Below are 24,844 nucleotides of genomic sequence, written 5' to 3'. Positions count from 1 at the left end.
ATTCCGAGTTCCTGGCACAAGAGTTCAGAGTAGGACTAGCCTCTTAACTAAGATACTATTGCTCCACCTAGTGAAAAATTTGTAACATATCAGGCTTAAGTCTGAAGCTGAACAACATACTTTTTGAATATATACAATTCATGGAGCCAAATAAAATATGTTAATCCTCTAGTTAAATTCTATGCATCCCCCTGTTGAAACTGAGTTCTGATTTTAGAGTACATCTCAGTTTTAGGACTTTATTCATAATCTTCTGAAACAGAAGTCATAAATGGAAAATGGAACTGTAATGAAGATTACAAGGAATAGGATGTAAGAAATATAATCCATAATTATTTTAGTGTTATGCTAACAAAATGTTACATTTTGTAGTCATGTATATCATCTGGCTGTTTTCTGAAGTAGATGAAGTTGATGGTCAAAAAGAGATATATTAATTGCCAATTGGTCTATTGGAGAAAAAACTGCCAGAATTTGCGTCTGTGCTAGAAATCTGTACAATGAGAGGAAACTATTCAAGTTTTGGACCCCAGAGAACTGTAAATGTGGAATTAATGGACCATTTGCACTTCATATTGAGTTGTTTGTACTTTTTATACCAAAGTTTTATCATCCTTGTTTTGTTTCCAGGGTGTATCAAGGATATAACTTCCATGATCCCTGAACGAATTTAAAGCTAATACCTGTTGATTGTGAATTTTGTGACAGTTAGTGAAGAACTGATATGTGAAGAAGAGAAAAGGGTGTTCATCTGCGTGAAATCTTTTCAAGAAGAGGACTGAAAATTAGGAAAACTGAAAAAATTAGGATAACTGCCATTATGCAGAGAAAGGCTTAAGGACCCCAATGGTAAACATGGGATCTGAATTCTTGCCACTCTCAGTAGAATTAGCCAGAACATGAGTCTAAGCTGAAGGCTGCTGAGAATATCAGTGACTAAAAGTACAAATTATTCCGATCAAAGTGGCCCAATTTTATAAGGGAGTGTATAAACTTTGTAAAATTCCAGCTTCACTTCTGAAAGCATTCCAGAGCTGTGTTAGTTTGCTCAAATCTGCTTTTCTCTAGGTTTACATCTACTGATAATGATTTTCTCCTGGCTTGTCTCCACAGACTTACCACTCTAAGTCTCTGATAAAATCCTTTTTATTACACTGGCATGTAATTCCTTGAACAAAGACCAAAAAACCCAAAAGGCTCGATGACCTCAAAAGCTGCTAGATTATCTTTTGAATGCCAGGGAGGGGGAAAAGGGAGCTCTTTGATATTTTATAACACCAGTGAGTGATATTTGTGAGCCCAGTATCAAAATAGCACTGCTAACAAGGAACAGAAGTAAAAGATGTATTTTATGTAAATTCAATCAAAAGCTGATTAGGTGATAGGAAAGTTAGGAGTGCATATTTGCTGTGAATTCTCCCATCAAAGACAGAGAAAATTGGCCGAGGTACAGGTTAGGACTGGGTGTGTCAGCTAGGCATAACTTTTTTTTGGCACAAGAGGATTTAACTATCAAGATGATCTGTGTGTAAATGCACCTTTGTCATGATTTAAAAATATCTAGAAAGCATGGTAGGTGGATTGTGTCTATACAGGTACAGCCTATCGTTCTCAATCTTCATATATTTTATGAAAATACAACATATTTTATTCATTTAATGCCTTTTAATTTTCAAGCAGTCACAGATATAACTACATTTGGACTATTTCTTCATGGCTGAGAGGAGTCAAGCAAAGCTCAGAAACTGGGACAAACATAACTATGTTCACTGTAGTTGAGCTACACTTCTGCTACCCATGGTAGCATATTTGTAGCTATGTAGAGTACTAGGGTCCATACAGTATCTAAATTTGTTTGATACTCATTTTATGAGAGTTACAGGTACTTAACACCTCAGAAAGGCAGAATCTCAGTTTACATCTTGCAATCAGAAATTGAGGTATTTCAGCAGATCACATTTTGGAAAGATTTTTAGGAATGGACCACACTCATCAGAAATTTACAGGAGAGTATTCCAGAATTTACAAAGTTTCAAGAATTTTGATATAATTGCCTTTCAATGCCAGCAAAAAGATATATAACAAAACACTCACTGGAAACACTGCATTCCAAAAGTCTCCAAATCAGTTTAGATGATATTCTGTTAAAAAATTATAATAGTTTTAATCTGAATAGTACACATCTTATAATTTTTATTTAGCCTACCTAAAAAAAATCCATTTGGGGGGAGGGAGGGGAGAAACATCTGAAAAAAACATATTATGTTTTTAAAAACACTTCTGATTTGTAAGCAAGTGAGGTGCCTTTTCCACTGACAGGATAGGAAGTACAGAGCCAGTGTTAGGTTAAAAAGTCTCCCACAGCCAAACAAGAGAGTCAATATACACACAGATGAAGAGTTCTGTTTCACCTATGCATTGAAGCAGCATTATATACTGCTAAGAGTGAATATGTCACTCATAATGCTAATTATCTTGTAAGCATTGCATAGTCAAGACTTGAGTGAATTTTGTTTCTGCACAAGCAAAATTTAAGGAGAGATCTGCCTGCCTAAAGCTGATATAAATAGACTTCTAATTAAGATTCCAAGATGAAAAAATAGCATCTGTATATACGTCTAACCAAAAAAAAAAAAAAAAGAGAGTAACTTTGAATTCATGTGATTTAGTCAACATTCTACTCATAAAACACCACTTACTCATTCTCCTGCTGATTCTTTGTCATTTGTTCTTCAGTATTAACCTCGTGGCTAGGAGCTGTCAACACCGTTAAAAAAAAAAAAAAGAGGAAGCTCAGAGAAAGACCTGCACATATAGCAAAAATATTAGTAAAGTGGAAATATTTTGTCACTTCTGAGTAAGTAATGAATATATGTCGGTTTCATTGTTAACTTTAGATTAGCTGAAAAAAAAATTAAAAAAACATAACTTTTTTTTTCATGTTTATTTCCAAGTTTATGTCTCAGTGGAGATAAAAACAACTGAAGTAAGGTGGCTTACAGCAGTGTTACAATGACCTCTTGTGGTTAATAATATATGCATATTGGCTCAAAGTCTCTTGAAAACTTGCGGTATCAAGGTTAAATTAGATCTGAAGAGTTTTGTGTTGCTAATGCTGCTTAATCTGAAACAACTTCTCCTCCCAAGCACACTATCAGTATTTGTTTAGCTCACTGCTAGAACATTCTTTTAAAAATATCTCAACCTTTGCACTCCATAAACTTAACAAGTGAGATCATCGTACTTTCTCACGTGGTAATTTGTTAAGGCGAATTCACAGTTCTATTTAAATAAATTCATTAATATAAAGAACAATAGTATTTTATAAAAACTTACACACTACAAATGTAAAAGAAACCATATAGTACTAGCCAATCATTATAAGAAGTTAGAACAATAGGTAGTGAACATTATAGTGATAGATTACAGCAGTAGATATTGAATATATATTTTTATATAAAACTTTAGTGCATTACCTAACTATATGTATAATGTTTAAATTGTTGCTAAAGCTGTCTCTTCTCATCAATGTTTCTTGCAACAATAATCAGAGAACTGAGGATTTTCTGATGTTGCTGAATGCAGTCCATCAACTTGGATCAAATCCTCTGCCACCTTATACCTTAATAGATAAAAATCACTCAAGACTTTATCCTGATTTTGCAATTTCCTGAAATCATTCAAAATGACACAAATTTCATTAAAAAACTTTGCTGAGTGATTATACTTCCAGTGGTCCCGTCAGTATTTATGGATCCATGGTGGCACTTTCTCACTGAAGGATCACCAGTGGTGGTATTTGCACCTGCCAGGCAGTATTCACATGACCTTACTAAATTTAAGGTCTCTTGCAAAGCCACTTCTGCACTGGCTGTGCTGTCTGAAGCTTTGGAAGCTCATCGGCAGCATAACCTTGGACTGCCACCAGCTGGATATGTGCCACATTCTGATATGCTGTGGTTGCAGCTGGGGAAGGCCCAAGTTCAGCTGCTGTGAGACGCTATTTGTTTATGAAACACACACTTTGGAGATCTTTGGAGGTTAAAATCAAACATTGCTCTTACTGTACACAATAATTATTATTACCTCTCCCTGTTTCTTTTCTTTGAAAAGAAGAAAAAACAGAGGCTGTCAAGCAAAACATGCTAGAAAAAAACATGGTGGCAGCAACAAAAGAGCAGGTTTAAGTTAAAATGGGGCTATCTTCATGTGTCAGTAAAGAAGCACTGACAGTGGTCATGTATCCTGAAGAATATTCCTGGCTTTTGAAACACCATCAACAAAATTCTTCTGAAAACTTCTTGCATGAGGAGGTTTTGAGCACTGATGACATGCAGACTTAGGAGACAAAACCAAATTGTTTGTGTGGGGGAGGGAGATGTTTTATTTCTGTTGTCTAATAGGCCTAATCTCTCTCATTCTTCTTTAGCTGGGTTAACTCTGTAGTGCTAAGAATTGACCAACTTAAGACTGTAAACCCAACTTACAAGGAGCAAACTTCAATACTCTAGGCCCTGCTTGAACTTCCAAGTAACTAGAGCTTGAATATCTGAGCATGTGATGTTTTAAAATATCTAAATGCTGTCATTATTTCTCCTGCCATTGGTTACAGGTGGGGTAATAACCAGCCTGAGACAATGACTCTCAAGATGCAGTATCTCCCCTCTCTCGATCTGGCTGCTTGGTGGCTCATGGCTACTTCTTGCCCATTGGAGGCTCCTGGCCAGCCAGCCAAGAAGCCAGTCAGCCAGTGACCTTCCTAGAAGATGGAGTGGGTGGCTGTTTGGGCAGCAAATATGCAGGCACCTTGTGCCTCATCATGTAGCCTGCAAAGCCTTGCTGTGCCAGGAGCAAGGTGGTATAGACCGGAATCACCTGATGAGTACCAAGCTCTCACCAGTCTCTCCCCTCACAGGATAGGCTAGAAGGTCTCATAGTCACAGTGTCTTGTCACACTTGTCTCAGTGGCTGCTGATTCATAATTCTTGCTGAAGCCACGTTTCAGCACAAGGGATCAATAGAGAAGCCATGGTGCATGTCTTCAGCTGACACAATACACAAAACATGTTCAAAGCATTGAAAAATGAGTCTGTGTGTTGAGATGTGGATGGCAGGCAGTTGTTGCAGTTTCTGCTGCTGGTGTTAACCCTCCAACCATAAAGCAGCCTTCAGACATCTCACTGCAACTTTCCCGAGCTCCAGTTAACTACTTATTTAAACAGTACCTGGTGTGACACAAGACTTTGCCTTCCAGCAAAGCTTGAAGAAACGTGTTTCTTACACTAGTGAATTTAGGGATAAAATAGACTTTCTGTGTTGATTACAGAAGCGCAGCCACTTTTACTACCACCTTAAGGGCACCAAATCTGAAAGGCAGAAGACTTAATTGTTTAGTATAAAAATGATTGATTTAGCAACTTTGAATTTCAATTGAATCAAAATCAAGAAATCTAAAAAAGCACTAAATTTGAATACAACCAGAGTATTTTAACTTGGACAAACTCTGGTTTTGAGGCAAATTCTGGATACTGACTTTCAAGGACAATGAAAGTCAAACCCTTCAAAGACTTTTCACCTATGTGCATGACCTAATACTCACAGTAATTATTAGGAGGCTCTTATACTTTGTATACTTATTTCTTTATAGAGATGAGCAGCAGAAAATTTCCAGCAAGCAAAAATGTAAAAACCAAAAGGTATGCAGGCACAATAAAAAAAAAATCTAAGCTCCTTGAATAGACTACGTTCTGCCACAATCCTCTATTTTAGTGCTGAAATACTTTTCCAAAAGATGTTCACAGGTAACTTCCTGTTTATAAGACAGATAAGAAATAAAAAAATGTTATTTGAGCTTTCTAATGTGCTTTCTTGTTCTTCAATCAGTGCAGAGCATCCTTGTAAGAAGTAGTTAAAACTTGTACTTCCTTTTTGGCTTCTCTTTCAACAATAATAGGTTCATTTTCTGGCTCTGACAGGAGGGAGTTGGATTTTCTGGCTGGCTGTTGTTCCATCAACTAAACTGGAACTACAATATAGCAAGAAACAGGAAGAAACCAGTTGGTAAAACACAATCATAGGCTGGCAGGAAATCAGTGACTATTTGTCACTCCTTCCAAAGAGGAGAGAAACAGTTGGTGGCAGGTATTCAGTACCATCAAGTACCCAGCAGAGAGATTTAAACTTTTATTCTCCATGCCGGGATACTCAGAGTTTTATTTCAATGTAGACCATGGCTACTTGGAGGGTCTGGTCCGAGGGTTCAAAGCTGGGATCCTGAAAAGTGCAGACTATGTCAATTTAGCACAATGTGAGACACTTGAAGGTAAGTCTGATGTTTTATTTTATTTAGAAAGAAATACTCTTGCTTAGACATTTGAAGAAAGCAATATAAAAGACTGAAGTATTGAGAGCTTATCTGAAAACCCAGAGATAACCCTGATGTCCTCTGAAGAACTGTTCTTATATTTAAGTTAATACCTTTCCACAGACTGTGATTTGTGTACAGACTATGATTTGCAAAGCAGTACAGAGGATGGGATTTTCTGTTTTACTGATAAGGTTTGAAAATCTCATCCATGGAGTTCTTATGGAGATGGATAACCTTTTCACAGATTTTAACCATGCTATAGAACAGTTCAGGTATTGAAGTTTCATATCATTTCAGTTGGATAAAATAGTTCCTAAAATCTTATTAAAAGCTTACCATTTGGCTCTGAGTTTCTCTATAAAAGATATAATTTTAGTAATTTATTACTTCATGGGTTTTAGTGTAGTGAGAGACATTCTGCTTACAGTAAGAGAAAACTAGACTCCACAGAGATAAAACTTAAGAAAATACAAAAAAAAAAAGCTCTTTTCAAGGTGACTTTGCCACAGTAATAAAGAGAACACACAGTGGTTTCCAAAACAGCTTTTCATGGCCAAGACTGGTTGCAGCCTGATGAAGACAGACTTGTACAAAGAATCACACACCTCCAGACACTTGGCAGGAAAAAAATGCAACAGAAAAAAAATCACCTTTCTAAAGGAACATAAAGTTCATTTCCCTGGCTCCAAATGAAAGCTGTGATTCATCTTGCAGATTAAAACAACTGCATATAGAAATGCACATAGATATTTACCTGTCAGCAGGATTAAATTCCTCTCATAGTTAAAGAAGAGATTGTCAGTACAGTCAATGTGATCTAGGCAATACTGAACCATCCAAGTGCACATACCTACTTCAGCTGATAACCTGGAGAGCTGTATCAGCTCTCCAGTTCATGCAATGGCAGTTCAGACACAGAGAACACATGTATAAAATCACTCTGAGAACTGAAATCTATTCCTTATGTCATCTGGACAAAATCAACAGTTTCTGTATCCTATATGTTCCAGCAGTTGTGACCTATGCAATTTAAAGACATCACAGACACTCTTGATATTGTATTTAGTTGTTTAAGTCAAAAAGTCCTGCTCCATGAGTATATAGACTTCAGAAAAAGCTAACAGAGTTAGTAAACGTCTGTAAAAGGCTCAAAGGACAGAATGGTGGGATTATTAAACCTTGCTCTCACTTCACTTCTCCCTCCAGAGGAGTTCAATAAATGATGTCATCTAAAGCTTCATGAAGTGAAAAAAAAAATCCTGGTTACTTCTGAATAAAAAGAAAATACAAAGGTTTAAAAATACACAAGAAAAAAGAATTATCTATGCCCATCCCAGAAGAATCTTTGCTCATGATAAGATTAGTTAAGAAAAACTATCTAAATTTAAATTTTAAGTCACACTACAAGAATATTATTTACCACTAGGAAATAGTTTTCAAACATTTTTGAGCTATATAAACCTTCAATATTATAAAAAGCACTCAGCAGATCAACAAATAACAACAGAGAGATAAAATCCTTTTCTCATTAAGATTTATAATAGAAAGAACAAAAAGTTTTATTTTTGAACCTTATTTTTTCTAGTGTTCATTCCATTTTAAAATGTAAATTATTTCAGCAACAGAAGCAGTAGCCTTCATAAACCCTCTACAAGCACATCTCTACTACCCACTATCACTTTGCTTTTTTCTCTATTCGGCCGCATCTTTTTCTCCATTGTAATATTTTCTACTTATTATAGACAGCTAACAGATTCCTTACAGTTACCTACCAAATGCATTATTTTTTAATGTAAATAAGAGAAATGCTGGATTTCTACATGACACTAAACACTCTTATTTCTCTGCACATATTGGATACTGTAATATTGAACTTGCACCACGAGTGTACAGTGCACCAAAAACACAGACCTCTAAAGTAAATTTCATACATTGTCTTTTGTTTCCATTAAAAAGATTCAGCAGCGATTTGTGATGTAGTACTATGACGTGTGTCCAATAGTGCCATCAGTTCATGTCTTCACATTAAAAGGTAATAAATTTACCCTATTCTGTATTCTGTGGCATAGCACCACACCACAAAAAATGGCCTTAGTTAAAACCACTATAAATATGCTAAAACAAACACGTAGGGGGAAAAAATCAAAATCATTCAAAGTAACCTATAAACAGAATAAAAAAGGAACTTTTAATTTCAAAGTGGTTTTGATATCTCTAGAAAGGAAACCATAACGTCAGTATGGAAGAACCACAGGAAAAACTGTAGATTAATGCATTACATGTGCTTGATAATCACAGAGCAAGCATAACAGTGAAATGGAAAGAAAAAAAGGAGACTACTAACTGACTTATGATACAGTGTCCTCTCAATTCAGGGCCATACAGACAGGCTTCCAGCTTATCTTAGACATCCTTTTGGGCTTGATTGAATTACTATAATTTCCATGGAGCTACCTTGTGGGCAGCTTGCTACTAGTTTGGCCCTATGTCACCATCTGTTTCAAAGGAATGAGATTCCCAGAGCAATCTTGCTGGCAGTCTTTGAAGTAGAAACATGGGTGCATCTTAAATTAGGTGTTTTATTCCTACCTTGCTTATTTGTGTGATGGAAAGACTCCTGCTCTGTAGAAAGGAGACTACGTCACAGAAGGACAAGCATTCCACCTCTTCTTCCAACACATCACTGAAATAAGTTTACTTAACTTGCCAGAGCCAGAACTCGCCAGCATGTGGCAGCTGAAATAACAGTGTAACTCAAAGAAAACTGCAGTTAGTTGGCAATTTGGCTATCAAAGGGAGGAGTTAGATAAGTTCCCACGTACTTGATGCCAAGAGACCAGGTTGTCACTTTGTTCAAGTTCTCACAATACTCTTTCTTTCTGATCAGGATCATTCCTGTCTTAACTGCATCATCTAAAACTAATCTCCCTCTGTGCATTAGTTCCCTTTACACATCCTCTTAATTGTGTTTGGTTGCTGTTCAATTGTGAGCAAAATCATATGATTTAAAATCATATTATTTAAAGTCATAATTTTCCTACATATTATTTTCCTGTATATAATTGTATGAGGAAACACACAATGCAGGTGGATGACAACCATACTGACAGCTAAAATATGGGAATTTTCTTTCCAAGGGATCTTGTGGACATGCTGAAAAACCCAGTCTAGCGCAGGTCTCCAAGAGGGCCTAAGAAAAGGAATAGATATAATCAATAAAAGGTTTTGGTGAATAGGAGTGTCTGAAACCGCTGTAGTGCTCAGCCATCTAATCCTTCTGGGTCACCAGGTCATGTTACTAGCAAAAGTGTCTGACTGAAATAGTCCCCCAGGTCTTACTTATGCCAACAATAGAGAACTATAATTTAAGATGAGCAGTTCACACTGTGGTTCATCTGAAAAGGAATTGAGGAAAGTTGGAATTCTGCATGTAATAAAGTAATATTATCTAATTTCACTATAGGTCAAGTATTTTTACATTCTTTGCAATAAAAAAGAGGAAGTAAAAATGAATAGTTTTCACAGGAAATATGGATGTGAAATCAAAATATTAATGATTTTTTAAAAATTTGGTCTTACATATTTAAACTCATTTCTGGGTATAACACTCTGTTTTTATTTATATCTTAATCTTGCTTATCTTTCTCTCTTTCTTTAATTAGCTAGGTTTCTTTTTTGTTCATATTTGGATTATCTTTCTTCCTACACAGAAGCCTATGCTGAAACTGTGATGATTTCCAAGAATCTGACTCTGACTGTTGAGAGACCAATTACCTCTACCTTCTTTTGTAAAGCTTTGTGATCACCTGTATAATTTTAAGAAGCAACTGATTTACACTGCTAGCATAAGTTCAGTCTATTGAAGGAAGATCTAGAGAAATGCTAACAGATCCAGAGTGCTAGCTGAGTAAGGCTGTACTATCCAAGAGTGTGTTGATGTGATTTGATATGGTTTTGATGGTTAGACTATTTGGTGGATAAGAAATGGCTGAGTGGTTGCATCCAGAGAATAGTGGTCAATGGCTCAATGTCTAGATGGAGCTCAATGACAAGTGGTGTCCCTCAGGGGTCTGTACTGGGACCAATGCTGTTTAACATCTCCTTCAATAACACAGACAATGGGATTGAGTGCACCATCAGCAAATTTGCAGATGACACCAAGCTGAGGGGTGCAGTTGACACACCTGAGGGATGGGATGTCACCCTAGGGACCTAGAAAAGCTCAAGAATTGGGCCCATGGGAACCTCATGAGATTCAACAAGGCCAAATGTAAGGCCCTGCACCTAGGTCAGGGTAAACCCTTGTATCAGTACAGGCTGGGGCATGAAGGAATTAGGAGCAGACTTGTGGAAAAGGACTTGGGGATACTGTTGGGTGAAAAGCCAGGCATGAGCTGACAATGTGTGCTCACAGCCCAGAAAACCAACTGTGTCCTGGGCTGCATCAAAAGAAGCGTGGCCAGCAGATTGAGGGAGGCAATTCTTCCCCTCTGCTCTGCCCTTGTGAGACACCACCTGGAGTACTGCATCTGTCTCTGTGGTCCACAACATAGGAGGGATATGGACCTGTTGGAGCAAGTCCAGAGGAGGGCCTTGAAGATGATTGAAGAGCTGGAGCATCTCTCCTATCAGTAAAAGCTGAGAGAGTTGGGATTTTTGAGCCTGGAGAAGGCTCCAGGGAGACATTATTGCAGACTTTCAGTACCTAAAGGGGGCTTACAAGAAAGATAGAGACAAACATTTTAGTAGGGCCTGTAGTAATAGGTCAAAGTAATGGTTATAAACTTAAAGAGAATAGATTCAGACTAGTTATAAGGAATAAATTGTTTACAAGAAGAGTGGTGAAATGCTGGAAAAGGTTGACCAGAGAGGCTGGAAACATTCATGGTCAGTTGGGATGGGGCTCTGAACAACCTTGAGTGGCAGCCAACTTGCATAGACAACTCTGAGATTTGTCTCAGTAAGCTAGAGTTCTAGATGTAGGAGTTTGAATTCACAATTGTACTAGTTGCTTTAAGTCTCGGTGAAGGCAACCTCATTGCATACTAAGAAATACATGGGGAAACAGGCAAAAGTAGCTACTGTAGTGATAAATGCATACCCTGCTAATTGCAAATTAACTTCCCTTACGGGTACACTCTTATTTCAGTTAGTGGGAGTGTTGTCCTTGTTCATAACTATCATTTTCCTCAGTCACCAGGGTTGAGAGCTCAAATGGAGTATGTCACAATAACCCAAGTTTCTGGAACAGCTTCTTAGGATTTTCTAGTCACAGCCATAATTCATACAAAGCCAAACCAGAAATGCTAAGAGTGTAGCTCTCCCCTCTCAAGTGTTCCACTGCAGAAGTCATTTGGAGTCCAGAATGTGAGCCAGGCGAGATGTGTTCTCTCCTCTTCTTCAGGCAGCCTGATAACAGAAGACTATAGTCTTACCTGAGATTTAAATGTTTCATACAAAAATTTAAGATCTTAACAAAGTTAAAGAATGATTCCTATTGATGCATAACAGTCCATAGGAGTGAAGCAGGTGAAACAACTAATGTACTTAAATGATGCAAAATCAGTGAAACCACAACATTGAACAATCCTGATGAGGAAGAGACTAGAGATAGTAGTAAGTCACACTCTGTGTGGTATGGTTGAAAAGCAAAGCTGCTGGTGAAACTTCTGACAGAGGTATAAGTTATTTGTTCTTTCCTGTAGCATGCAGTAAGTCTTACTGGTAGAAGACAGTACAAGTTTGCATTAATTTTGTTTTTACACTATATATTAAACCTATGCAAAAAACTTTTCAATAGAGGATGATCAGATACTTAGTATGAAAATATGTAAGAAATTAACATTTAATTTTTTTAATTTGGTTTGCAGATGATAAAATAACAGTTTATTCTCATGATCTTCCCTGAATCTAATTCCAGACCTGAAGTTACATCTACAGACTACAGACTACGGCAACTTCTTGGCTAATGAAACTGGGCCTCTCACTATTTCCACCATCGATGATAAACTAAAAGCAAAACTGCTCACGGAATTTCATTACTTTAGAAACCATGCTTTTGAACCACTTGCCACTTTTCTGAATTTTATCACGTAAGTAATATTATCACATAGATTACCATGCAGACTCAAAAGAAAAAAGCAGTTAAAAGTTAAAATAGTGTAAATGCAATGTGTTGGAATTTCTATTAAATTTCAAACCCAGCAAAATTACTTTGATACTGCAACATTTACATACTTTATCTGCAAATATAAGTTTGTCATATACATGTATATGTATAAATACTATCTATATATGTATATAAATATATTATATATATATGAAGAACTATTGTCTTTGCAACTATTTATTTTAAAGAACAGAATCACATTCTTTATGTGTACAGTGGTGGGAGAAGTAGTATATATTGGGGAAAATGGTTATAATTTTCAAACACCTTTTAAGTCAGAGAACTTACAAAACTGAAGTTTGGGGTGGTGACTCATGCAAGATTAACAATTTCATGATGTACAGGGCAGTGATTTAATTCCTCAGCATCCTCCTCTAGACCTTTTTTAAAAAGGGGAACAACACCACATCCCACACCTACCATACTTTTTATACTATTTGAACATTAAAATCGTAACTTTATGTTGCGTATTGCAAGATACTTAGATCCAAGTAGCTATTTTTAAAAGTTCAACTGCTGTTTGATGCAAGATGAAGAGAAAGCTCTGATCTCAATACCATCATAAACAGATGAAAGTTGTAAGTAACTGGCTTAAACAACTTTAAGAACAGGGATCTGCTTTATAACAGTATAACAACATGGATTAGCCGAATGCCATAAATATCCCAAGGGAGTAGCACTCCCATTTCCAAGTCACTGACAAAAACTCTTATCAGCCTCTTTGACAATAAAACTAGTAAGAAGATGACAGAAAACTTCTACTGAAAAGAGTACTTTTAGTGATAGAGAAGAAATATGTGAGCATCTGTCCTTAGTTTCCTCATGGGAGGATGTTTAAAGGTGAGTGAGAAGAAAGGCCTAAGACTGGACATCTTCATGAACTCTGCTGTTTTAGTGCAAAGATTACTATGCACTTCTCTATCCCGTATGTCCTGCTTTAAAAAAGTCTCTTTTCCAAATCAGTCATGTTGTTTAAAACTAATGTGGTGTTACTTACTGTTTACTTGTGGTGTTACTTGTTGTTTAAAAATTTCTGTTGTTTTTTGATGAACTGTTGATAGAGTGAACATACATACTAATAATACTTTTTAGTATTATTGCTAATTTTCAAAAATCTTAGGTTTGTATTTTTTCAAATGAAAAGTCATTATAAAGATTTTTTTTCCTTTACTTTTTCTTTCAAATACAGATACAGCTATATGATTGACAACGTAATTCTTTTAATAACTGGCACATTACATCAGCGACCCATAGCTGAACTTGTTCCCAAGTGCCATCCACTGGGAAGCTTCGAGCAAATGGAAGCAGTCAGCATTGCCTCAAACCCCACTGAGCTCTACAACGCAATTTTGGTTGACACACCATTAGGTAGAAACACTAAATTATTTCTTACTTTCTTCTTGAAACTACTAATCCTGTATTCTTAAGAATAACATATTTCCTACTGGATATGTTGTTTTGGTAACACAAAACATGAAGTGTGGATCAAGCACTTCTAAAGTGGTGTTCAGGACATATTCTAGCAACATTTATTAACAGCTTCTATATCCACCTTGGATAGCAGACAGAAAGAAGACATGCTACTCAAAAAGGGTAGTGTATGTCTTTTATATCTGAAATAGTCACTGATTTAGAGCATCTAGGTTTTTATTTCAACATCTACATCTACAATTTAAAAGTATATCCTCACTAAAGGTCAAGCAGATAGTTGTGGTAGAACCCAGATTCCTTCTTGAGATTTGGGCATGGTTCAAACATAAAGAGAAGTCCTACTTTGAAGAACTAAATTTAAAAGCAAAACAGAGTAAAGTTTGGGAATGTCACATTATGAAATCAAGATGAAACTCTGCTCAATGTGCTGCTGCAGCCAATATGAACAAAAACTAACAAGCTGTTGTGGACTACTGTGAAGGGTACTGAGGGTTAGATGGAACTGGATGGATCTAAACGTATGTGAAACCATTATGTGCCCTCATCTTCAGGCCATGAATGGTTTTGGGTTCTGCTTTTCAAGAGGGTGTGGTAGGTTGATCCCAGAGAGAAAACAGATTTCTGCCCAGCCACTTGCTCATGCCCTACTCCCAGCACAAGTTAAGATCACCTAAAAGGTATTGTTGCAGGCAAAGCAGATTCAACTTGGGGAAAATTAACTTGATTTATTATTGATTAACATAATTAATTAATAATTGATTAATTGTAATTAATAATTGATCCAGACAATAGGAAACAAGCAGAAATGAATGAAACATTTAGACACTCGGGGAAAACACCTTTCTCCAGCCTTTTCCACTCCTTTATTCCAGACTCTTCTCCCTTTCCCCCTTAATTATCACCACAAGTTACACCGCATTCCTCTAGAGAGGCAGTGAGTGTCACAAGGAGTGGGGAGAAGTTTAGAGACATGAAATCAAAGAACAGTTTAGGTTGGAAAGGACCTGAAAGATCATCTAGTTCCAACCCTTTCCACCAGCCTAGGTTGCTCAAAGCCCCATCCAACCCAGCCTTAAACAATTCCAGGTGTGGGGCAGCCACAACTTCTCTGGGCAACCTCTTCCAGCATCTCACCACCCCCACAGTAAAGAATTTCTTCTAATATCTAATCTAAACTTACTGTCTTTCAGTTTGAAGTCACACCTTCTTGTTCTATCATGCTCTTGTAAAAAGTCCGAATTCGGTTTTCAGGTAGGCCCCCGTTAGATACACCTGCTTGGCTGAGAGGCTCAGCTGTGCGCTGTGGTGGATCCTGGTTGGAACTGGCTGTGTCCAGCAATGGGCAGCCCTGGCTCTCCCTCACAGAGGATGCCCTGCAGCACATCCCCGCTGGCGCTCAGGCACTAGCAACCTGTACAGTGAAATCAGAGAAGGGACAGAGTAGGACAGCTAGAATGAACAGTGCTGCCATGCATGGACAGACTAAAAGGTTTTTGGAGTGGACAAGGCTGATAAAGAGATAAGGACAAGGTTTACAGAGTCCTAAAGGCAGCGGTTTGTCCACACTAAGCTGTGAACTGCTGCTTACCAAATCATTCAGAAGACCAAATCCCAGCAGAAAACCAGTTTTAAAAGAGGTAAACTAAACCATCTTGTGTTTTTTTGTTGGTTTTTTTTTTTTTACACAGCTGGTAGTAAATTTCTGGAATTTTTTTTTGCGCTAAACAATTTTGTAAAAGAAGAGAGTAGTATTAGGTCTTTAAAACAGTCTATGGGGAACAGATCTACGAGGAGATAATAATGGGAACTCTCAGGGCCACACCTTCTGATGTTCTCCATCCAAAATCTGGATGCTGCAAGAGTAGGAAGGGAGAAGACCACAGAACATGTCCAGGCTCACCTGCTCTCCTTAAATACTATCTTACATTGACACAGTCTGAGACAACACTGACATGCAGCACTACTCTGCCCCACTGGCGTAGCTCAGGAACAGTGAGAGTTTGGCACACTTTTCTGGGTTATGAATACAGTATTTTTAAACAGTCCAGCTGCACAAATGAACTTTGTCCAACTGTCTTCCTGCTCAAAAGCTTGCTCTCTAGTCAGTTCTGTGCAGCAGCCAGAAGCACAGATGGTCAAAGTTTGTGCCCTTTACCAGTTGCAACCTGTTGCCTTTCTCCCACTGCAGACATACTCAAAGAAGAAGAAGGAAAATAGGAAAGAGGATTCTCCTTAACAATTGAAGAACACCTACATGATTTAAGACAAAAATTCTTTTTCATGTGCCTCACTAGAAAATCTCCATAATACCCAAACCATACACTTCAGAGAAGATTAGGGCTTTCATTAGCATTCCCATCTGATTCTCTTTGGAGACGTGGACTCTGGCTGTGGCACTGATTGATTCTGATTAAAATAGGAGGGAGTAGGAGGATAAGGGGAAATCAAGAGGATTTCTCTTCCCCTCTGTTATATCAGCCTTTCTTGTACAACAGAAACCTCAGATCTTGTTCATACACTGGTGAGCAATAGACAGGAGATGCATATTATCAGCATGCATATTTATACTGCAATATTGTAAACTCTGCTTTCAGCTGCTTTCTTTCAAGACTGCTTGTCTGAAAATGACCTGGACGAAATGAACATTGAGATAATGCGCAACAAACTCTACAAGGCAAGTTTTTGCAATGTAACAATAATATTTGGGATTTCTCAAAGCCTCTCAGAAAAGGTCAGGATCCTGTTTTATGGAGGGGGAAACAGAAGTATGGTGAGATAAAGCAAGCTGTCTGAGATCATCTGGTTGATTTCAAGTCCAGGAATCAAATCCAGCTCCTTTCATTTCTACTGCACTCTTTGGGGAGTTTTCCAATTTTAGTTCTGCATCCAAATTCTAATTTAATATCTCATTAATGAAAATGCTTTAGATGTCAGGCTAATTTCCAGATCCATTTGCTTATGAATAACCCAGTTATCCACCAAATGCCACAGAACTGTTAGCTCCTAAGCAAACCTAGACAGGCTTTTGGTTAACATTTATTTTTATTTATATAAGGAAGATTTGATTTGAAAAGGTCTAATTGTTTTGGGTCTAGCTAACATGATTTTTACTTAAGGATTTTGTATTATTTTCTTCCTTTTAAAATCCTCTTTAGCAGTGCTACAGCACAATGTTGTAAGGATATGCATCTAACGTGATTTGCATTTTCAAAGTACTTTACAAATATTAGCACACAGGTCACTACTCTTTGTTCTCTTTAAAGACTATACATTCCGCTGATGGTTCCTCCTGGCACATTTTCTCCAAATTCTTTGTTATCGTTCTTTCACAGTGGATGCCCCAGACTGCAGGAAGTATATTCTTACAGTGATCTGATTGAACTAGGGGGAAAGAAAAAAAGTCTTCTGTTTGTCTTATAAATGATATTTATAAATTCCCAGGCCAATTCTTTATTCTTAAACATTTTGCTACTTCTCTCATTCAAAACAGCATCAATTATACCCAAGTATTTTAATTTTTTTCATGTATTTTAATTCTTTCACAGTTCTACTAAACTAGACACTTTTTTTCAATTTGATAACATACATGTTTTATTCTTATATCCTGTGTGGATATTCACATTAACATATTTACATTTATTAAATCTATTTTTTATTTTTCTTCTTGCTCATCTAAGTATTAGGGGGATCATTCTGCAAAAACATCTAAATTATTAATACATCCTTTCTCCTCTGCTTCACCTGTCAGTGTGATCAATTATGCTGCAGTTCTACTATAATTCCATGCAGTAGATCCCCCTTGAGATGTCTCTACTTAAAATTCACTTAATTGCAAAGTTAGTGACAGCTTCTTCTAAAAAGATTGTGTGAAGTTGTAGCAAATACATTTTGATAACCCTAAAACAGTATTGGGGGATGGAGAGGCGGGAGGAACAGCATCTCTGAGATATTTACTGTCCTTCCTGCACAGGTAGTTTGAAATGGGTGCAGATGCCAGAATCCTTAATAGATCAGAGGGCTCTGCTGACCAGTATTACAGGAGCTTCGTCTGCTGTTCTGTCCTAATCCAGGGTTTAGGGTAGAGCAGTAGGGATTAATTTGTGTATCCTCGTACTGCTGGCCTAACAGCCGTGGCATATGCCCAAATCCCCTCCTCCACACACTATAAATGAAGGGTTCCCTTCAGCCATCTGCTTATTATGTAGTGGAAACTCAATGGAGCTCAAAAAGTTCCTTCTTTATAGATCAAGTAAATCATAATATTTGCCCTGTTACAGTTTCTGAAAACATTTGAACTCAAATTTTAATAACAAGACATTTGCATTTTAATATTTCAACTTTCAACTAAGTAATTAAGCACATACTTGAATGTGAACTCATAGGTGGCATTATCAGAGTTAACAGGAGTATTTAAAAATGAGGTTCAGGACTATGTGCTAACCTAGTCCAGGTCTTAAGCAGCATTTAAAATATTTCTCTTCTTTTTTCATGAAGTCTTATCTTGAGGCATTTTATAAGTTTTGTGAAAAACAAGGTGGCACTACAGCAGAAATAATGAGACCTATTCTCGAGGTAAGAAAAATTTGGTCTTTATGCATTAAAATAGTCCACAATGTTGTTATATTTATCTTATTTTGGTTTTTCCTGTTCTTTCTCTCTCCATTTACGAAGCTCTCTGTCAAATGTTTACTTCTCCTCTAAATATACTTGTTTTTCTAAGATATAATATGTTCTAGGATGACTTTTACCTCTTGACTAGAGAAACAGCTAGACCATTACTAAGGAGGAGCCAGTCTCAGTTAATATTTTTCTATAATAAAGAGCAGAACGGAATAAATGGTTCACTAATCTCAAACTGTTGCCCTTTAACATTTTTCTGCATTATGTAGAAAAACTAAAGAAGTCTATTATTCTTACACTTCCTACAGCTTAAAATTGAATTTGGGATAGCTAAAGTCTGGCATTACTGTATATTTACTAACCAATAATCTTTAAGCTTCATGGCACTGTTATGTTTGTCTACTCTCCTATTAAAATTAGTGGTTGAAGTTAGAATTGAGTGACCTTTGGAACTAGTGTCATATAAAAAAGTCCAGCATTCTATGTTATATTTTTCTCTCAACTCAGAAAATTTTAATATTTATTTTTTCCATGACATACAAAATTCCTAATGTCCTTCTCCCTAAAGCATATTCGCATCATAATGAATGATATTTTGTCTCTATTACTGTAACAAAAGATGCAGAAATTTCTAAAATTGAGTTCTCAGCATTCAGCTCCCTTTTTTTTCTTTCTTTTTTTCCCCCACATGCTCTATCACAATTCTTTGCAGAAGTTGAAAGCCAGATCGCCCACTTGCTTCCTGGAGTCTTTTTTTTCTGGATAAGCAAAATTTACACCCTGGAAGCTGAACAAAATTCACTGAGCTCTGATGACATCACAATGAAAGTTTGCATTTAGGAGAGAGATAATAACCATGGTAGTTCATTCCTGAAGGAAGAATGGTTTCTGAGTCACATTTTACAAAACAATATCCTAAAAGGGATTGCAATTTCATATTTTATTTAACAAGGTCACAGTGTTTCAGTTTACACTCTAAACAAAGTATTCCTAATCAAGTTAAATTGTACAGAAATTAAGCATTTTAACTATTCTCTTCTGAAAAACAGAAATCAAGAGATTGGCTGGCAGAGATAAAGACATTTCCTGCAGTTGATTCAGATTTTTCAGAAAGTTCATTTTTAGCTAGAAATTCATGCTTAGAGCAGATTACCCACCAACATTAGTTTAAGCATGTTGCAAAACTATCTTTATACCAGTGGTAACAATTTAGTCTATGATAAGCTTCTTTAAAATCCCTATCTAATGTCAATCAGCCAGGAGGATAAACTTTTCTATGGAAGATTTCCTTTCCTATAACATTTTAATAATCTGAAGACACACACAGAGCAGATTGCTAATGGTTGGATTCACAAAAAGCTAAAGTTTAATTATTCAAAAGAATACTTGCTATTTATTTTGTAATCTTATATGTAAGACTACCAACCTGACTCTCTCAGAATGAGGTTGAGGTATTTAGATCCCCAGCTCCTTGACTACCAGTCATGATACCAACCTTCCACATTAAGAGTACTGACTATCTCTCTTCCGCCTTGGATAACACACATTGCAGGTTTAACCCTGAATCTGTCAAGAAACTGCAGTACTGCACTGCAGCCAGTGCTGTGTCTGTTATCAGGGCCCCATGCTAATTCTGAACTAGCAGGCATGCTACTTCTGTCTCCCATATGGAAACTAAATCACCTTGTAAATGGTCATCCTCTGACTTCACCTCTACCTACAGCAAGTTGCCAAGTAACTGCCTCATGGCCTCACTCACTATAGAGAACCTCACATGCTAATAATTTGATGAATTGAGAGGTCTGTATGGATGTGAATGATCCTGCAAATTTTCTCAAACTGGGAGCCACCTGAAGCAGAACCCAAACCTGCTAGTAGTTGCATCTAGAATGTATTTTTATCAAAAAAATATTACAGATCTAGCCCCTATATTCTACATGACTTTATTGAGTTAAATAAGAAAGCATTTGTCCTTCTAAAACAGTTTCACCAGGACTGATATGCCTGATCGTATTAAAAAGGCGAGTGAAATTTGGCCCTGTTATTCATTAGCTAGAAATCTTTTCAAGCGCTCTTATTTTCTTCTCTGTTGTTTACTCATTTTACTCACTCCAAAGTCAGTGCCAGAGGGTGGCTGGTTCCTGTAATTGTATGAGCCAGTACACAGGAGTAGATCTGTGAATATGTGTTTAATGGCTAAAGTGGTAGATTTGTGTTGTAACTGCAGCCTTGTTATTCAACAGAAAAGAGTATGTTTCTGCTTAAAGTAGTTCAAATATTCATAGCATAAGAAATTTTGTAAGATGCCTAAAATATGCATATGCTGTATATACTTGGAAGATTTTCCCTGCATAATCCCTGCAATTAGCAAGGACTCTGCTGTTCTTACAACATGAAGGTAAGAAATAAAAGAAAGAAATAAAAGCATAGTCAATTTAGTTCTCAAGACAGAAGAAAAAAATTAAATCAGATAGAACTGAGTAAGGTTATTTTTATTTACTATTGCATTTGTAATTCATACTGTAAGAACGGCAAGTGAAATTTTGCCTTGTACAAAAGAACAGTGTGAGATCTAGACATTGGAATGACTTTTGGTTTACTGCTGCACTGAAAATACAGATACTACTGGTATCTAAACCTGGCAGAAGAAATATAGCCTTTGATTCTATGTATTAAAAATTAACTGGTGTTTGAAACACTTAAAACTTTAACTTAGCGAGTAAAAGCTTCCTCCACCGTATTAAATTAGCATTTTAAATATGTGCATTCAGAAACTATTTTTTTTCAGGATTTTCATTCAACCTTTACTATCAACAGCACCTTGAGTTACCCCAGAACAGCACTATTGATTCTCAGTCCTTTCCTGTACTATTATTATTTATAGGAGTATTATTTCATACACAAGGGTGTGAGGAGATTTTTTGTTGTCAACATCTGGGTAACTAAGCAGGGAAATGAGCAAGCAGCAGCGATGATATTTTTAGTACAAAAATCACAGAATAAAAGCTATGGTTGCAAAACCCTGTTTGATTTTCTAGTTAAAATTTAACATATACTTACAAAGAAGGATTTACAGTTTCTAAAAAAAAGTAGGCTTCCAATGTTCTCAAGTCCTCTTTTTTTTTTTTTTAATTTTCATAGTTTAACTTACTAAAAAACCACAAAATATCCACACAATTTAGAATGAGATGTTTAATAACACCTCTTTATTCTTTGTTTCGCGTATTAAGTTTGAGGCAGACAGACGTGCCTTTATCATCACCATTAATTCATTTGGCACTGAGCTGAGTAAAGATGACCGAGAGACGCTGTATCCAACCTGTGGAAAACTTTATCCAGAAGGCTTACACATGTTGGCCAATGCAGATGACTACGAGCAAGTGAAGCGTGTTGCAGAATACTACGCAGTATGTAAACTAATTTAATAAAACCAAAAGCCAAAACACAAATACTTAACATCACTAGATGTCAGCAAAATTTTAAAGAGTATTCACTAAAATTAAAAGCATTTTTGAGCAAGAAAAAAATCAGCAAAGATATTAAAGTTCCCATCAAGATGTATACGGAATCAAAGGTCTTTGATATGAAGACATTAGGTATATTATTACCTTCATGCAATACAGAGATCCCCTTACAATGATATTTAAATAAGACCAAATCCCATCCTAATAAACAAAAGTCTTCCTACTCCACTAACCCTCCCCAAATTGAGTTTCACTTCACAGCTGCTGCCTCCAAGATTTCGGAGCATAGGCATGAGTCATTTTAAAGTGAGCCGGCCAAACACTTAACATTGTGCAAAGCTGATTTATTGCTAGTGTACCGTAAAAATTCCCTTCTGAAAAGTTTTCTCTAAATTACTAATTGACTCAAAGAAGTAGATGAAGTTGTTAATATTGATGCAAATAGTACTGCTACTAAAGATTAATCAACCTGCAACACTTGATCTATGAATTAACTGTTGTACTCTGTCTATAACATTTGTGCTACCCCTAAGTAGGTACACAAAACAAAATGTTGTCTGATCAACTGCTTTTTTCCATAAAACCCCCACAAAGATGGAGCTGTATATCTGATCTTGTGCATAAGCAGAACATTTGAATCATGAGTTATCATGTCAATTTGGTACAAAACAAGACTATTCATGCCACGGTGAGATATTTAGATGAACTTGGAAACCATTGTAGTAGACATGTACTGCACTCCTACTTTACTGGAACAACAAACCAAACACACAGAGGAGGAAATTACACAGAAATGTAACACATAAGAAATCAAGCCAAATATATCTGCACAGGATGTTCCTGGATGTCATATCAGTCTAATGGATTTGGGGACAATATTAATGCAGGTAAAGCAAATCCAGCTGACTACTGGAAATAAAATGAGCAGCCATGTGAGGATCAGAGTTCATCGTTTTGGCTCCATTTACAGCTCTGGCTATTTGTACAATTTGTACAAGAAGTTCAGTGCTCTCTGTTCAAAGGAGTGAAAGGTCATGTGCCATTCTACAACAAGTCTCTCTTAGTGCCTTCAGTAAATTACTTTAAATTGTAGGAAATGACAGTAAGAAATAGAAGAACAAATATGAATTTCTTTCTTTTGCTGATTATATGCTTTTAACTTTTGATTTATGAAGAACTGTAATCTATACATGAGTTCTTCTATACAGAAATATTACTTAGATTAATTCATAAAGTAATGTAGGGTATCTGTGCTGCACAGAATGCAAAAGTACCTTATTTCCATGGAGTGGTTGTCTATGCTTTTAGGAATACAAGGCTGTGTTTGAAGGTGTAGGGAGTGGCAGCGGAGAAAAGACACTGGAAGATGCATTTTTTGAACATGAGGTAAGAGCTTCTAACCTTAAAATAACAAAATGAAAGCTACCTGCCTGAAATAATATTTAAAACAAGAATGAGTTACTAGGCTTTTGATTCTACTATACTGCATCATTCAGCTTTGTATTCAAGAATATGGATTTTCTATGGCTGTCAACATATGGCTGAGCCAAAATAGAAGGATTTACCTTTTTAAATAAAATTAATCCTAGGACATTCTTCTGAAGACGACTTATAGGGTTGTCAAACCTGAGAGACTATCCAAAAGCCATCTCATATTATCCACTTAATGAAATTTCTTTTGAGTAGTCTACTGAAGAAGGTATTTCACCACTATCCTTTATTTCCTGTAATGTTACTGTAGTCTATGTCCAAAATTAATCCACAGATGACATTCCAATTACATATATACTCAAGAGACTGCTAAATATAGTCACGGTTGCAAAGTCACATAGAAATCTTGATCAGAAAAGCTACCATAAAAAATCGCATTTGCTTTCTTTGATATTTTTTCATAACACGTGTTTCATCTTTTCTACAGGTAAAGATGAACGTGCTTGCATTCAACAACCAGTTTCATTTTGGAGTATTTTATGCCTATGTGAAGTTAAAGGAACAAGAATGCAGGAATATTGTATGGATTGCTGAATGTATTTCTCAGAGACACAGAACCAAAATTAACAACTACATTCCAATTTTCTAAATCTGAGAATTTATAATGCCTGAAAAGATGCATCATTTCTCAGAATATAAGAAAAATATGTTTTCAAAAGTTAGCTCTTACCACAAGTTTTAAATTGTATTAATAAGCCTCCTTATATATACCGGTGTAAGAAAAAAAGTCTTGTAATTAGAGATATGAGTACTTCATAAGGAAATATTCATGGTAATATTCATAGTTTTGTTGGTAGATTTGTTCCTCACTCTCCTATTTTAATTTAATTGATCAATAAAAACTTCCTGCAAGGTCTCGTGTACATATTCTTTCTCTTTTGTGGAAGCAAGCTTTGTATCAATGACATTTGAAAAGCTCTTTAATGGCTTATTTTTGAATGAATGGTTTTCTCAAAGGGTAAATTGAACCACTACTATCTCACACTTATGGTCTTTTTCATGGCATGCAAGACTGTATGAAGGAGTTAATACACTAACAAGAGAGAAAGTCTGAGATTTCCCTTAACGAGTCCCAAGAGGGAGCTTCTTGACCCTATCTAACTGTAACACCTCTCTGCAACTAAATGTAAATCACAGAATCACAGAAGACGCCAAATTGGAAGGGACCCACAAGGATCATGGAGGTCAATGCTTAGCCCTGCAAAGGACCATAAGTAACTCCAGTTTCATTGAAAAGTTTTCATTTATTCCTTTATGGTCAAATGAGGAGCACTGTAAGTGTCAAACAATGGGCCTCTGATC

The 24,844-nt window shown here is 36.4% G+C and overlaps 1 protein-coding gene across 1 annotated transcript; it reads left to right on the top strand.

Annotated features, from left to right (window-relative positions):
* The first annotated feature begins 6,125 nt into the window (after window positions 1–6,125).
* On the top strand, window positions 6,126–24,390 carry ATP6V0D2 (ATPase H+ transporting V0 subunit d2). Its single transcript, XM_027736526.2, has 8 exons — window positions 6,126–6,322; window positions 12,288–12,459; window positions 13,726–13,904; window positions 16,562–16,641; window positions 18,462–18,539; window positions 21,818–21,994; window positions 23,360–23,437; window positions 23,970–24,390. The coding sequence occupies exons 1-8, from the start codon at window positions 6,193–6,195 to the stop codon at window positions 24,129–24,131; spliced, it is 1,056 nt and encodes a 351-aa protein (XP_027592327.1). The 5' UTR covers window positions 6,126–6,192; the 3' UTR covers window positions 24,132–24,390.
* Window positions 24,391–24,844: the final 454 nt, after the last annotated feature.

This window comes from Pipra filicauda, unplaced genomic scaffold (genome assembly GCF_003945595.2).
Source record: "Pipra filicauda isolate LSUMZ 115617 unplaced genomic scaffold, ASM394559v2 scaffold20_size4479445_pilon, whole genome shotgun sequence".
NCBI lineage: Eukaryota > Metazoa > Chordata > Aves > Passeriformes > Pipridae > Pipra > Pipra filicauda.
Note: the sequence above shows the minus strand (reverse complement) of the source record. Positions and strands in the feature narration are given on the sequence as shown.